Source organism: Aphelocoma coerulescens, chromosome 2, assembly GCF_041296385.1.
Source record: "Aphelocoma coerulescens isolate FSJ_1873_10779 chromosome 2, UR_Acoe_1.0, whole genome shotgun sequence".
Classification (NCBI taxonomy): domain Eukaryota; kingdom Metazoa; phylum Chordata; class Aves; order Passeriformes; family Corvidae; genus Aphelocoma; species Aphelocoma coerulescens.
Window position 1 is genome coordinate 118890721 of NC_091015.1, and position 15551 is coordinate 118906271.

The 15551-nt window shown below is 42.9% G+C and overlaps 1 protein-coding gene across 14 annotated transcripts in view; it reads left to right on the forward strand.

Moving 5' to 3' along the window:
- The window catches only part of GREB1L (GREB1 like retinoic acid receptor coactivator), a 132558-nt gene that overhangs the window by 105822 nt on the left and 11185 nt on the right, over positions 1-15551 (forward strand). For all 14 annotated transcript variants that reach the window (XM_069004581.1, XM_069004583.1, XM_069004582.1 and 11 more), the window contains 8 exons: positions 184-317; positions 2381-2720; positions 5730-5845; positions 6203-6447; positions 7481-8043; positions 8501-8603; positions 11501-11656; positions 11866-12005. In XM_069004581.1, coding sequence (XP_068860682.1) covers positions 184-317; positions 2381-2720; positions 5730-5845; positions 6203-6447; positions 7481-8043; positions 8501-8603; positions 11501-11656; positions 11866-12005 — 1797 coding nt within the window. The remainder of the gene's footprint in view (positions 1-183; positions 318-2380; positions 2721-5729; positions 5846-6202; positions 6448-7480; positions 8044-8500; positions 8604-11500; positions 11657-11865; positions 12006-15551) is intronic.

Here is a 15551-nt window from a genome sequence, read left to right on the forward strand (position 1 = left end):
AAAAAACAATATATATTTTATTGTATTCATTGAAATAAATAAATAGCATTGCTTTGGGAGAATGGATAAAAAGGAAGGATTCTTTGGTTTGGAAAGTGCTTTCCACTTATTTTTTAAAATGACACAAAAAATAAAAATTCGTTCCAGTTTTCCTTATATTTTCGCTGTTTGTGTGTGAAACAGGGTGACACCGCAAGTGAAGACAAGTTATACTTTGGTTTGAATGAATACAGCAAATCCCTCCAGTGGGGTGTCACAAGTCCCCTTCTGAGATGTGATGAAACCTTTGAAAAAATGGTCAACACACTTTTAGAAAGGTAAATAATAACATGGAAGCTTCGGATTCTGCCCAGTTGGGGTCTTAAGGATACGTCTTTATGAGCCCCATTACGGGCGATGAAGACATGATGACCTTTGATGTTGATCTTGAAATACATGAAGTATGTGCAGTTTTATTTTTGTAACAAATTTAGTGCAGTTGAAGAAGGCAGTGGATATCCTTCATTTGTTTTTAGAAGAGATCAGGCCCATTCAGCAGCAATCTGGGCTCAGCTGTGCTGCTCTCTTCTTTTGGCTCAGCCCTCACTAAGCTCAGAAGGTACCAGAGGTTTGGTACCTCACCAGTTCTGGTGTCTCTCTTGGTGGTGGTGAGAGACATTGTTTCAAAAAGGTCATTTTTGTTATTTCAGTAGTTGGCCATGGTTTTGGTTCCTGCAGCTCAGAGCCTGTTAGTGCCCTGCAGCTGCCTGAAAAAGCCACTTTCATGGCACATATCCAAGATACTATTAAATGTGCCCATTACAGGAATGAAGGGAATACTGTCATTTCCAGCAATGTGGAGTTAATCTCCTCTGCATATCAGCAGGACAGATCCCTTATAGCACTTCAAATAATAGTTCTCATGTTTTCATATTTACTAGAACAGGATTGTTCTGTGTTCAGTACTGTGTTTTCTGTTTTAATTAGGTCAGTTGTAATAGTTGTAAATGTATCTGTATTTATTAAGTGAAATTCAATATCAAATGTGTTAAATTAGCAACACTAATAATTAAGTACATAATACTTAATATTTGTTATTATCTACAAATACACAATAATAATTAGGTCAGTTTCCTAGGCTTCTCCTGTTCTTTCTGGTCAAATACAGTGGAAGAGATAGTGGTCATTATCACTCACTTTCTGTTAAAATGTGGGTGGGAAAAAGGATGAAGGAGGATTTATGTATGTGTAAATAATTATATGAGATTAGGATAAGACTAGAAATTGATGGCAGGTGAACCTTTCTACCTTGGAGGCAGGTGAATCTCTGCCTTGGAGCCAGGATATGTTTTTGTGTCACAGTTTATCAATTTAGCCTCTGTTTTCAAGAAACTGGGCTATTCTGTCTGGGTGGGTGAGCCATTCAAACTTAAAAGCTCAAAACATTGCAGACATTTGTGTATTATAAGAAAGGCTCCATTTGTTTTAGTAGTGGAAGTGCAGCTGGTACTTTTATGGCAGGAAGAGTAAAAAAGTGTTTTAAAAACTTACTGATTTAATGAGTGGCTTATGGTATCCAGAACAAACTACTGTATCTACTGGTTAAACACAGCCCCAAAACTTTCTTTAAATGGATGTCATATTGTCTATTAGATTACTTAAGAAAGAGACAAGAGATATGTGGAATTTCTAGTTATTTTAATTATTTGGGCTTACGTGGCACAAGACCAGCACTGAAGGTGTAATAGTGTAGTGTTTTTCTGTACTATGGTGGCAAATGAACTCACAGGAAATGTCTAGAAATGGAGTGGGGTTTTTTGCTTGAGTAGGTTTTAATTTTTTTTTTCTTAGCATTTTACTTCATATTTGTTGTCACTGCATTTAGCTGTAATGAAAGAAAAGATGTTGGCTATGTAAGTTAAAAGGCAAAATGGAAGTTCAGATTTGGCTCAGAGCCAGCAATTCCTGTTGGTAAGTCCAACTTTCAGCTGAGAAGTTGAGAGATGTGAAATTATGAAGTACTTCTCCCAGAAACCACTTGAAGCCTCAACGGTCCTCAAGTTTGTAAAAGAAAAAGCTTGTGTAAAGCAAAGCAATTATAAACATGTGCTTTTGGAATAAATCGGATCTGAGGTGTTCCTTATCTCCATCATCAAACATCTTTAGCTGAAATTTTGGACCAGATGAGGGTAACAGAAGTTTATCTTTCCTGTTACTTGACTTGGGCCAAGTGCAGAGGATTTTTGTTCAAAACTTTTGTCTATGAAAATGGAAGGCTTCATTCTTTGAGCACTACTGGGAAAAATAAGCACTTCTTTACCATGCAGTCCTGTGTTTTGGCTGATTTTTGGACATTACTGTGATTCTGCATGTGCTAATGCAGAACTGTGTCTCCCCCAAGGTACCCCCGGTTGCACAGCATGGTGATCCGCTGCTACCTTCTCATTCAGCAGTATTCCCAAGCTCTGATGGCCCTCACCACCATGGCCTCTCTGAGGGATCACAGCACACCTGAAACTCTCAGCATAATGGATGACCTTATCACTTCTCCGGGAAAGGATAAGAATGGCTGTGGCCACATGCTCGTCATTCGGGTGCCATCAGTGCAGCTGGCCATGCTGGCCAAAGAGAGGCTACAGGAAGTAAGGGACAAGTTGGGGCTGCAGTATCGTTTTGAGATCCTCCTTGGGAATCCTGCCTCAGAGCTCACTGTTGCGAAACACTTTGTGACACGGCTGAAGGTTAGCAGAAACTGAATATTTGTTGGTGTGCTCACTGTAGCCATTGGCTGCTGTCGTTGTTTTATGTTTATTCCCACTTGTTTATAGGTTAATTATGCTCTAGGGAAAGGGCATGTGTTCTGTATCTGTCACTGTGAATGCATTTCTGTACGTTGAGTATAAATGATAGAGAGACTTGGAACAAACCTGAATTGTTACTGGTCCATGAAGTCAAACACCAGCTGTTATCTCACTTCCTAAAGTTGAATAAAAGCATGCATCAGATAGGGTTAATCTCTAAAAGCAGAGCTCAGATCTCTGTAGGCAAACTAATTATTTCCACCAACTTGTCTGTCTGTCTAGTGTATCTGTTGTCTGCTCTGTCCATCCATCTTCTGCCCTTCTGATAACTGGTAAAGTATGCTGTTTGTCACAGATTTCTTTCCTCAACCCCCCCTGCATGCTGAAAGCCTGAAGAGGCTGCATGCATATATGCCTAGCATATATGCCCCAGCCTAAACCTTTGCATGGATTTACAAGAGCATGGTTCAAGTAGCCAAACCCAGTTGCTGAACTGACCTCACTACATTAAACAAAGGGGTGATGGGTTGCCTGCCTTAGGCAGCAGCCTGAAAGTAATACTGGTTATTACTGAGCTGTCCTGATCCTTGCTCTAAGTCTCACAGAGAGATTAATTCTCTGCTTCTACTATGAGTTATTCAGCGTATTCAAAACCACAGAGAAGAGGAATGAATTTTGTGAGCCTTTTTGAAAGAGCCTGTCTATGGCTAAAAGCAGATAAAATGTCCTTTAAAGAAGCTACGACTCTTGCTTCTCAAACTTTATCTGCAGAAGGAGAGAGAAGAAAGTAGTCATGAATGAGAAAACAACATGTGAGATAGCAGCTCTGTGCTGGTGGCTTTTTTTGGATAGGCATTAATTCCAACCTTAAATCATTCTGGGTTGAGTCCTGTGAGGGCTTCTTAACAGTGCTTTGCATGATGGGTTGCAGCCCTTACACAGTGCTGAAGCAGAGTGTGAGACCTTTAGAGCAGATCAGGATTGACTGTGGAGCTGTTGCAGGTCTGGAATAGAGAAATTTTATCAGGTAGAGAGTGAAAAACCTTCTAAATAATTCTTCTTATTCCTCTCTCCAAAACATAAGGTGCGGTTTTGGACTAAACAAAGCTGTAGGATTCTGGATTTGTTTCTTTTCTTGCAGGTTACTAGAAGAAAAGCCCTCAAATCTGAACCATGCATGTGAAGGGAGTGAGGAGAGGAATTCAGTTGTCCAAATACAAGCCTGTAGTGTCTTTTTAGGTGGGGTGTCCCAGTAGTATTTCAGAATGATAAAGGCCACTCGTGGGGCTTGTGCTGTGCTACCATGCCTGTTAATCTGGTGCCTGGGATAACACGAGATTTCTGACATGGTGTGAGCATGTATTTGGGGAACTGATTCCCATTATAAAATTCATCAGCCATGCTACCCCTGAGCCTAGCTTATTGCAGACAATTTTGATTTAGTCTCTGTGCTGCTTGGCATTTGGTCTGACATTAGGTGGAGTACTGAAGCTGGACTAGAGCCAGTGGAGAGCTGATTGTTGGCTGCTTGCACTAAGAGCACCCCAGCCCTTTTTTTGATGTGTGTGTGGGGAGAGAGCAATATGAGGCTACTGAGTGCTTTCTGGTGAGGCTGAGGCTCAAAATGTGGTCCCACCAATAAATACTCTTGGTTGCAGGAAGGATGAGAACTCATCATGACCATTTTCAGAGGCAGGGAGGGAAACTTTATAGGCATTAGTGAACCCAGCTGAATAGTTTGACTTAACCTAGCCTCTCTCTCAGATGGCATTAGCAGGGTGTGTGGTGCCAGAGCAGGGCAGGGAGGGTGGGCAGCTGTCTCTGCAGTGCTGGTGGCTGGACTGTTCCCCTCTCTCAGACAAGTTTGCTGGTCAGCCAGACCAGCCAGATAGGTCATTCTTCTCCATCAGGGAGCCAGAGGTACAGAATGCAACAAGAGTTGGAAGACAATTTAAATAACTATTTTACTGACCAGGGATGCTGTTGTGGCATACCCTTTAAATGTACCAAGAATCAAACTGTTTGGGAGACATTCAGAAGTGAGGAGCCCTGAGGGCTGCACCTCTCTGCTGTTCCTGAGTAAGATGGTCAAGAAATACATCTTCTGGATGCAAGTTTACAGCTCAAAGCCCCAGGCTCTCATTCTTTTTAGGTCCTTATGCTAGCAAAAAGAAAATCAAGGGAAATCAAAGGAAAAATTGTCTTCTCGTTTTTCACCTTCTAGTCATGCACTGTCACAGAAACTTCTGTTGTTGGAGAGGCAGGGGAACACACAGCTGGACTAACCTTGTTGAGCCAGAAATTCTCTCTGCTGCTAAGGCTGCTCTACCAAGCCATTAGACACTGCTAGGTAATTGGAGAAAAAGGTTTTTTTCAGTAAGCTCTGCTGAACCAGGGGAACTGAAGCGGGTAAGAACATGGGACTGATGCTACCAGCCTTTCCAGTGCTAAGGGAAAATGGTGCAGTTTGTGGTCTTGGGCCTTGATAGACTGTAGGTAAGGAGTTCTTTCAGGTGGGATTACCTCCAGGAAAAGGTGAAATGTGTTTCTTTCACGTAATCTTTCCTTGTATAAAATAATTAAACAAGGTTCATTGGCCCATTTTCGTACTCCACTTGAAAGTCTTACTTTAGCTTTACATTAATATCTTTTCCTCTGTGCCAAACTGAGCTCATTGACTGCTTTTTTCTCTGACAGACCACACTAATATCACACCAGGTGAATGTTTCCAACACTGAATAACATATGCTCTGTCTTTGCATTTACTGCTTGGCTAACAGTTGGCTACCAGAGCACAAATGCATGCCTGTACCCAAGGTCTCCTTTCTGTTGGCCATTGAGTAAGCGAGCCCTATATACAAAGCAAAAGCAGGAACTGATGAAAAAAGAAAACAGGTGAAGATATAGAAGATGTCATTGAGGTGTGACTGGAATATTCTCTGTTCACAGGCTTGGAGGGGCAATGAGCAGGATGACTGGATTCCTCGCACCTATCAGGATCTGGAAGGTCTACCTTGCATTGTTATTCTAACTGGCAAAGACCCTCTGGGAGAGACTTTCCCCAGGTGCTGTTCTTACTCTTTCAATATGACTGCTCTCCAACATGTTTAGATAGGTGGGGTTTGATACCATCTGGCTGTCTTTTCACAAAAGGAGTGTATTTTGGAAGACTTTAGTTAGGAATCATTTAAAGTTCTGGGAAGTGCAATTTGTGAAAAGTCATGCTACTGTACTGGATGGGTCAGCAAATGTCTGTGTGAAGCACCAAGGAGCATAACTTTGTGCTGAATATTTTAAAATAATTCTATATGTACGGGCTAACAAAATTGTTCGTGAATATTTAGTAAGCAATAAAGATAGGGAGTATTCTTCAAAGTCAGAGAAAACAAAAACTTCTCTTCTTTTTGTGTTGGCTTTTCCAGGTCATTGAAATACTGTGACCTTCGACTAATTGACTCCAGCTACTTAACTCGTACTGCGTTAGAGCAAGAAGTAGGCCTGGCATGCTGCTACGTCTCCAAGGAGGCAATTCGAGGGCCTATTGTAGCTCTTGACCTCAGTGAGAAGGAGCAGGAGAAGGCAAATGGTAGTGAGAATGACTCTGACGAGCTGCTTATAGACTTGGACCGGCCCCAGAGCAACAGCAGCGCTGTCACTGGAACCTCAGGTCGGTTATTCTGCTTTTGGTCTGAAAAACAAGTCTTTATTCCTGTGTCATTGGAGTTTGGATGCAAACAGTGAGATGTTTTCTCAAATGTGGGTTGCTTAGCTGTATCCAGCTGCAGGCTAGACAATGAAATGTTAGTTTCAGATTCTTCACACAGTGAGCAATTTTCCTGTCTAGTGCTAAAAGGAGATGGTGTTTCAGTGGGAGGGATGGTATGCCATAGCTAAGCGTCCCTTGTGATTTTAATTTTTAAACTTACATTCCACATTTGTTGCTAGCTTTATTCAGAGATCCTGAAAAGATCTCAAAAATCAAAGCAAAAAGGGCTAGTATAAAATATAAAATAGAAAAATGCTCTGTAACTCCAGGAATACCTATGGATGAGGATGGATGGATATTTACCTCCTTGCCAAGACCAACAGAATGATTGGGTCTTGCCCTACCTACCTCTTCAGGCATCAGTGAAGCTTCACCTCCCACCAAGCCTTCCCTTTGCATTCTGCAGACACTTCTGGGTCCTTCCCTTTGTTTCCCTATGAGTTTGAGGCATTAAGACAGCTGAACTGGGTCTTTGGTATGCACCAGGTCTTCCCATGCACTAACTAAACCTGACTGGTATGGAAGAGAGGACACAGAGCAGTTCATGTCCAAGTTGCAGTGAAATAAATGTTCTGTTGTTCATAGAAAGGAAGATGCAATTGATCTGTGTATACAGTGGTTTGTTAAATTTGACTTTCAGAAAATCGTACCATCAAATTCCGAATCCTAAATGGGAAATGATGGCTAGAACACAGAGACTAGGGTTGAACACTTGGAGCCTGCACCCTGTTGCAGCAGGGTGTTTGCCTCTCCAGCCAAAGGGACAGACAGATGTAAATGATTTCTTTTTACGTGGTGAAACACTGACCTAAGCCACAGCAGCACTCACTGAACAGAAGTATTTGTGTGTTAGGATTGTAGCATAGATCAAATTAATTCATGGTTTTCTTACGTCAGTCAGTCACTTTTCATTGCCTGCTTTTTGTTTTCCCAGGTTCCCTGGCTGACAATGGTGTGAGCTCCTCGAGTGCTGCAGACAAGTCTCAGAAACAGGCACCATCCCTTAACTTCCAGACTGTGGCACACAGCTCAGTAGATGAGGGAACTTACTCCAGTTTTACAGCCAGAGAGACCCTGAAACAAGAGTGTGACTCGCTGGGTAACCAGATGGCGAGCAGCACCACTCCCAAACTCTCCTCACTGTCTTCAGTCTCCCAGACCTTTCAGTGGCCTGCCCAGTCAGCCAAGGACAGCAAGGCTCTCCGTGTGGCACTGCCACGCATCGTCATCCTGTCCAAAGCTGCATACTGCCTCCTGAGCTCACAGAAAAATGGGAACTTGCCTTCCTCCTCTTCCCTCCTGCCTCATGCTGACGTGTCTTGGCTGAGCTCTCTGAGGCCTCTGCTTCACAAGGACATGAGCAGTGAAGAGCAGTCTCTGTACTACAGGCAGTGGACGACAGCCCGACAGCACCATGCAGACTTCAGCAATCAGGCTGAAGCGTCTGGCACCAGGACTTTTCACCCCAGGAGGCTGCTTTTGACAGGACCACCACAAGTAAGAGTACAGCTCCTTCCTCTTGCAGCAATCTGAGAGGGCCAAGTTTGCAGTGATGTGTTTTGAGGTTAAAAATCTAAAGTCAAATTTTAAGACCAAGTCCATGCTGAAAGTGGTAAGGAGAGGATGGGTGATGCTTTATGTCATGTTTTAGCCTAAGTGAAACACATGTGGATGGCACTGGGCATAACATTGCCATGAGCACATCAGGAGAGAAGCAGTTACTACTGCTGATCTCCCTGCATACAAAAGTGACACAGGCTGTGGCCAGGTTGTGCTCAGAGACCAATTTAGTAGAAGTGTTTCCAGCATAGTGGGCAATATTACATCTTGCAGCATTTTCAGGCAGAGCTGAACACAGAGCTTTGGGGTAAGCCCAGAGGCATTTATCTCAAGTTCACCCTTCCATAGTAATAGTTTGGGTTGGCATTTAGACTTCTTTCCATCTCTGGCTCAGGTCGGAAAGACTGGTTCCTACTTGCAGTTCCTAAGGATTCTCTTCCGCATGCTGATCCGGTTGCTGGAAGTAGATGTGTATGATGAAGAAGAGATTAATACCAGTAAGTATTTAGTCAGCATTCTTAAAATGTATCATAAAGAACCTATGTTATATATTATTCAGCAAGGAAGTTTTTAGGCTCACTGAAAGACTATGAATTACACCTACTACGTGTCCTCTCCATTGGTGTATAGCTAGACTTACTCTAGGTGTCTGCATATATTTCAATATAGATTAATAAAAAAGTAAACTTTATAATGGGCTTATCCGAGAACTACTAAATGTATTTTGGATTGATGCTTTTGTATAGCACTCAAATGAAAGTGTGCACAAAGCTGTAAATGGCAAACATCTGCCTATGTATTTTCTTCTTGTGGGTTTTTAAGTGCTGGCTGCTTTTAAGCAGACAGAACATTTAAGAACATTTTGTTCCTGGCTGAAACGTAACTATTATTTACGTTTATATATAAGTTATATACCAATTTTCAGTTAGACTGTCTGCAGTTTGCAGGTTTTATGCTGAGGATAAAGGGGAGTGGGATCCTCTTTTGATTTGTGCTCCTTTGTCAGATCTCACAAGATCCATTAACTGCTGTGGCAGGACTTTGCCTTGAGAAGAGCAAAGCCTTTTAAAAATTAGTCCTCTTCATGGTGTTCTTTACATAACTCTGTGGTTTTGTAGGGAAATTTCTGTGGTGCATAGCTCTCATGACCATTAGACTGACATACTGAGAATGTAGTTTTTGTCAAACCTTTGAAAAGACTGATTTGTATTTCTGTTCATACAGTGCTATTAAATTAAAAAAAAAAAAAAAAAGAAAGAAAAAAGAGAAATATTTTCATTTGATTTGGAGCTTTGGGGGCAGTTATTCCCTCATTATTTGAACTAAAGTACCTCAGAAACTTAGGATGAAATATCACAATGTAAGAGATGTTCTGCATCATGCCGACTGGCGTGTTGAGATCACAGCAATGTGTCACACCCCTGCCAGGAATGCATGGAACTTCAGCACAAGAGCAGTTTGGGTTTGGATGGGGTTTTTGGTTGTGGCTTTTTTGCTCCCACTACTTCTGTTGGAATGCTTCTCCAGAGCACTAGTGTTCTCATTATTTAAAATAATACTTTATTCTCCAACCCAAATATGTTTCTGTCCCATTTATACACATTCTCTTTGGGACCAAAAAACATACTAATTTAAATTAAAATACTTTTTCTCTTCTTTGGAATGATCAGGCAGCTATCTTACCTCCTCTTCAGCATTCATCTAGGTAGACTGGGTCTTCTTACAGGATCCTCACAAATTACAGGCTCTTCATTCTCCTTGTCAGTTTGGTACTTTGGCCTGCACATCTATTTTTCAGTTTATCCTTCTGGTGCATGGGTGAGCAGAACTGAATGTTTAACCAACCCAGCCTACAACAACTCATGTATTCCCCCACCCCCACTGAAAGCCCCATGATTGATGAAACCTGTAACTGCCTTTTCCATTCTCCCTTTTCACTGGCATTGATGCTTAGCTTGTACTCCAAGGTTCCTCAGCAACTCAGTCATTTCCAACCAAGGTGTTCCCAACCTGCTGCAGAAATGCTGTTATTAGTCCTTGATTGTACATATGACTCACATTTTTTTCTGTTAAATATCACCAAGTTTTTGTTGCTACAGTGTTCGAGGGCATTGAACTCTTTCCAGCTATCTTTGATTCCTTCTCCATGTTGACAGTGACTCTTAGCAGTGTGCCACCAGCAAACTTAAGCCAATTTTTGGTTTAAGCTGGTGACATTAGTGAGGATATTAAACAGTTTGTCCCTCTGCCAACCTTTTAACTTCATTGGTAATCTCACCTGCCTTAATGCTTACCATGTTACATGCTGCCATCTTCTGTTTAGTCAACTCTTTCGATTTACAGACCATTCCCTCTCTCCATTTTTCTTCAGCTGTATTAATAATTTGTCCTGTAGTACCATACTTGAGTCCAGAAGGATAAGATTCAGTGCATGTTCTTTGTTCAGAGAAATAGGTGTTTCATAGCCATATAAAGTAACACAGGACTTCTTTAGTCAACTTATATTGCATTTTATCCCATTTTTCATTTAATTAATTATTTCCTTCACCCTCTCCAAATTTTGAATATTACCATGCTCAAAGTAGTGGACTCAGAGCTCTGTAGATTACTGTCTCTCTTCTTGCATCAGGGTAGGGTGAGCATGTGCTTGTCCGTAGACCCAACCTTCATTTCACCTGAATTCATTTTTCTAAAATCAGTAACCTCAGTTACACACCTACTTTCTTGTGTTCTTCCATCTCATTTTGATCTGAATTGACTCATGTTCAAGCTGCATTCCAAAGTTGTTTTCTTTGGCTAGTGTTTTCTACCATTCCCATTGCTTAAACTTGATTTTCTACTTGAGACTTATCTTTGTTGGATCAAAGCAAAAAAGTTTCATTTGATCCTTGCTGGCCACATTCCATTCTGTAATAGGAGTGTGTCTTTTACTGCCTTTATCATGTACCACCAGCTACTAGTTCATAAATACATACAGCCTCTTTTTCTGTGCTTTCATCCTTCTGCCTTTGGATACTTTCGCTTCTCATTTACCCAATGCTCTTCATTCCATCACAGAGAGGCTCAAAACTACGCCTGTGCCTTCTGCACAAGCAGGACCATTCATCTGAGCATTTATGCTTAAACCAGAGTTACACCTCAGCAGCATGATGAGGAACAGAGCAGAAAGATACCTAGGAGGTCCCTTCACCTGCACGCAGTTTAAGGAGTTGCCATGTCTTTGAAATGGCTTTGTGTGGATTGTAATTTCACTGGTAACATTTGTGACGCTCAAAGATGTTGCTTTGTGTGTGTGTGCCTGTGTGAGTTCAAGTGTAACTGGAAAGCAGCAACCATCACGTAAACATAATTTGGTGGGTATCTGATTCTGCTTACCTGAAGTGTGTTGTTGCAGATCATACTGAACACAGTGAAATTACTCAGTCTAGCAACGACCACTGGCCAGACATTGAGATCTTCAGCAAAATATCTTTTGACCTGAGTGTGCATGATCCTAAGTACAGAAATATAAGTCCTGTATACACAGAACAACTCTCAAGAGTGAAACAAGGTAAGTAATATGTAGACATTTTTAGGAATACTTTCCTACAAAGAATCAGTTTTTATTGGTTTGTTTGAACATGAGTTTGCGAGAACCTTTAGTCTCCAAAATTATATGGAACAAAACAATTTGTGTGTTCTTTACAGTTTTTACCAGGATCACAATCTCTGTTTTTTAACACTCCTAAAATTTCTGTTACTTCTTTTCTTTGTGCACAGAAACAAGCAAAGAAACAAAATCAGAGGAACCTAAGAAAAGGGAGACCGTGTCCATGATGCTGACTAAATATGCAGCTTACAATACCTTCCATCACTGTGAGCAGTGCCATCAGTACATGGACATTAATCCTGCTGCACAGGTTGGTGTCAAGGTCCAAGGGTAAACAGCATCCTTGGTTTTTTATTGTGGTCCCTCCAGGCGTACTGCCCTCATCTCAGGATTCATGCTTTCACCTTCCCCGAGATGGAATTGTTTAATTCTTCCATTCTCAGGGGAGATATTGAGCTACAGACCCAGGAGCATCAACTGTGTGTGCCCCATTCTGAATGAGCAGTTTTCCTCTGCAGCTGCCTCTGGCAAAGAGTGAATATTGTGATTAGTTGTCTCAAGCCAAAGCATTATTCAGCCTGCCCAGAGGGTTTGCAGTGTCTCATGGGAAAAGACTGTAAAAATTAAGAGGAATGCCTGTCTTACCTAAATGCCAGCCATCCACACCTGTGATGGGAGATGGCAAGGCCTACTTCTTCCCCCCTTTGTTTGTAACTGTGCATCCTTCTCAGCAGTATCTTATGAGTCACTGGACAGAAATTAACATTTTAATCTGTTTAGTTAAAAAACTTTTAGTTTCTAAAGCAAACAGTTATGCTCACAGGAGACTGGCAAGTAAGATTATTCCTGGTTAATAGCTCACACATTATTTCTTAACCGCTACCAGCAGTTTACCTGGAAGTTTCTTATCTCAAATCATTCCTTCCTTGCTCGCTAATGTTTTCTAACAGCTTGCTATTAAGATATGGCAGTGTAGACACCCTGACCTGGCAGTGCACAATGCCAGTTCCCTCGAAGCAGCACCAGCAGGTCTGATCTAAACCTCATGCTTCATTAAGTCTGTTGACAGAAGCAAATCCTCCCCAAGGACATCTGTTGTTCCCTCCACTCATATTTGTGCTTGTGGTCAAATATAACTAGTACTAATAAATATAAACATCTACTTGTATGTGCCAGTGTGAGCTGTGTATATAGAATTAAGATAATTAAGCTCAGAGGAGAGTCATTGGATAGCAAACATTATGAAGGGAGAGAGAGTCTTAAATGCTTTAGCAGAACCTAGATAAAGTCCCTTTCATTTTCCATCATAGGCTAATTATTTCAATTTTTAGCAAAGATTATAGGAAGCTCATTTGTAAGTGATTTGACTTTGTAGTAAGACAGATGCTGTTACAGAGGGGGATACTGCAACACGCGTATCAGAAAATGAGGCCTGTGGAAAAGAAATATCTATGGACTGATTCTTGGTAGATGTTTCAGAGATGTTTATTTCTCCAGCCACGTGGCCGGGATCTGCCGAGGAACTGCTACAGTCAGGACCCGAGGGTCCTTGCCCGCGCAGGGGAACACAAAACAACCAATGGGGAACGAGGCTGACCAGGGGCCAGGGAAACCCTGTGTCTCCCCCCTGGGGCCCCTCTCCCAGGACCACATGGCAGGGGGAGGAGTCCCAACACTTCACCCATTTAATTTTAACAAAAAGAGATTTAAAAGTTAACATTGAAAACAACTGGATAAACATGAGATAACAAGGACAGTTTCAAAACAAAACAAGCCACCCTTCTGAGTCTTTAAATGTCGAAACAGATTCTCTGGAACATCTTAAGGCTGACAGAAGGGAGACAGGACTCTCCGAGCATGCTTTGTGGGGAAACTGAGGCAGGAGAGGGTTTAATTTCTTCCCTCCCCCTTTTCATCCCCCCCTTGGCATCGGAGAGGAGTTGTAGGGAAAGGGAATTGTATAGGGAAGCCATGGGGTGAAAAATGGATTGGGAATAAACTGGAGATGGGGTAAACTTAGGAAAGGGTTCATATTGGGTATAAGGTAAAAGGGGAAAGCAGGTTGTGGGTAGAGAAGCTGCTGGGATGGATATTGTTTATAATTTTGTGCATAACGGCTGCCTTTGACTGGAATACCCCAGGCCCAGTAACATTTACTGCTTGTAAACCCTTCTTTCCTTGCACTATATCAAATTGTACAATTTCCGCATCTCCTGCACTTTGCAGGTAATTTTTAGGGTTATTCTTTTTAATAGCAGTTCTATGAACGAATACGTCTTCTTGGTTGTCACATCTTGTTACAAAACCATAATTTTGTTTAACATTATACCATTTTACTATTCCTAAAATCTTAGCTACAGTGATCTTTTCCTTTTTCTGAGTGGCTGCTGTTTTCTGTCTCGCTGGTTTTTTGCTTTCTCTTTCGCTTTCGCTCACTCCTGTGTTGGAGCCGCCAGTGCTGCTGGGGCTGTCGGGGCTGCTCGTGCCTGTGCGCTCTTCCCAGGGTCGCATTCGGGGCCGCGCGGGCCGGGCCAGGCGCTCTCCCCTGCTCAGCTCCCTGTGCGCCGCCGCCTCTGCTCTGAGCTGCGCTGCCGCTGCCTGGGGCTGTGCCCACGTCTCGGCCGGGCCCCCCAGCGAAGACCCCCCGCGCCCTGCTCCAGCGCATGTTTCGGCTGGGCCGGCTCTGCCCTGCCGCCAGCTGCTGCCCACGCGCCACTCCTCTCACGGGGCTCGCTCCGCCATGCGCTGCGCGGGGCCGGGCGGGTACCACCAGGTCACCCCGCTCCCGCCGCACCTCGCTCTGCTGCCGACACTGCGGCTCGCATCGCTCCGCCCGCGCACGGGAACTGCCTCACTGCTGCTCGCAGAGGGCTCGGCGCACGTGGCCTGGGTCGCACGGACTCTGAGGCACACTTCCTTTCACCAAGACACAGCTGACATTGCTCAACAGTCTCAGTAATTAAATAATATTCACGAAAATATTCTTCCATCGGCATATATTTTGACTCAGAAATTAACTGTGTCCAAACGGTCTTCCAAAAGTCTTTGGTAAGAATTAAATCCCAAGAAACATAGAAAAAGTTCTTAAACAACCACGAAAGGAAATGTTTCAGTTCCGTTTGAGCTTGAATTAAGCTAAAATTTACAACTCGTTGTTCAAGAATCTTTTCAAGTTTAAGATAAATGTCCATATGTGGCTCTGAGAGCCAAGAGTCTTTCCATGGTTCCTCCATAGTTTAGAGATGGAACAGCAAAACAAAAACAAGAAGAGGAATCCAGAGTTTACTCACAAATCAGTCGCTGTAGGGATCAGGGATCGTTCTGCCCACATTATCCACCATTTGTTACAGTGCGGATACTGCAACGCGCGTATCAGACAACGAGGCCTGTGGAAAAGAAATATCTATGGATTCTTGGTAGATGTTTCAGAGATGTTTATTTCCCCAGCCGCATGGCCGGGGCTCTGCCGAGGAACTGCTCAATCACGGGACCCGAGGGTCCTTTGCCCGCGCAGGGAACACAAAACAACCAATGGGGAACGAGGCTGACCAGGGGCAGGGAAACCCCGTGCCTCCCCTCAGGGCCCCTCTCCCAGGACCACATGGCAGGGGGAGGGCCCCAACAAGATGCTTTTGTAGGATGAAATCTATCAGCTGTGTAGGCATTTGTATACAGTTACATGGTTCAGTGAAGTCCTGTGCAAACTTAAGCTCACCCAAATTCTTCATAGCCTTGTTAATGGTGTGGTCTGCTTTGGTCACACAACGGTTTAGGAGAGTACTGCCACAGGAAAAATACCATACTAATACAGTAGTGGTCCTGCTGAGGTGTCTGAATGGCAGTGCATGCTGCTGTG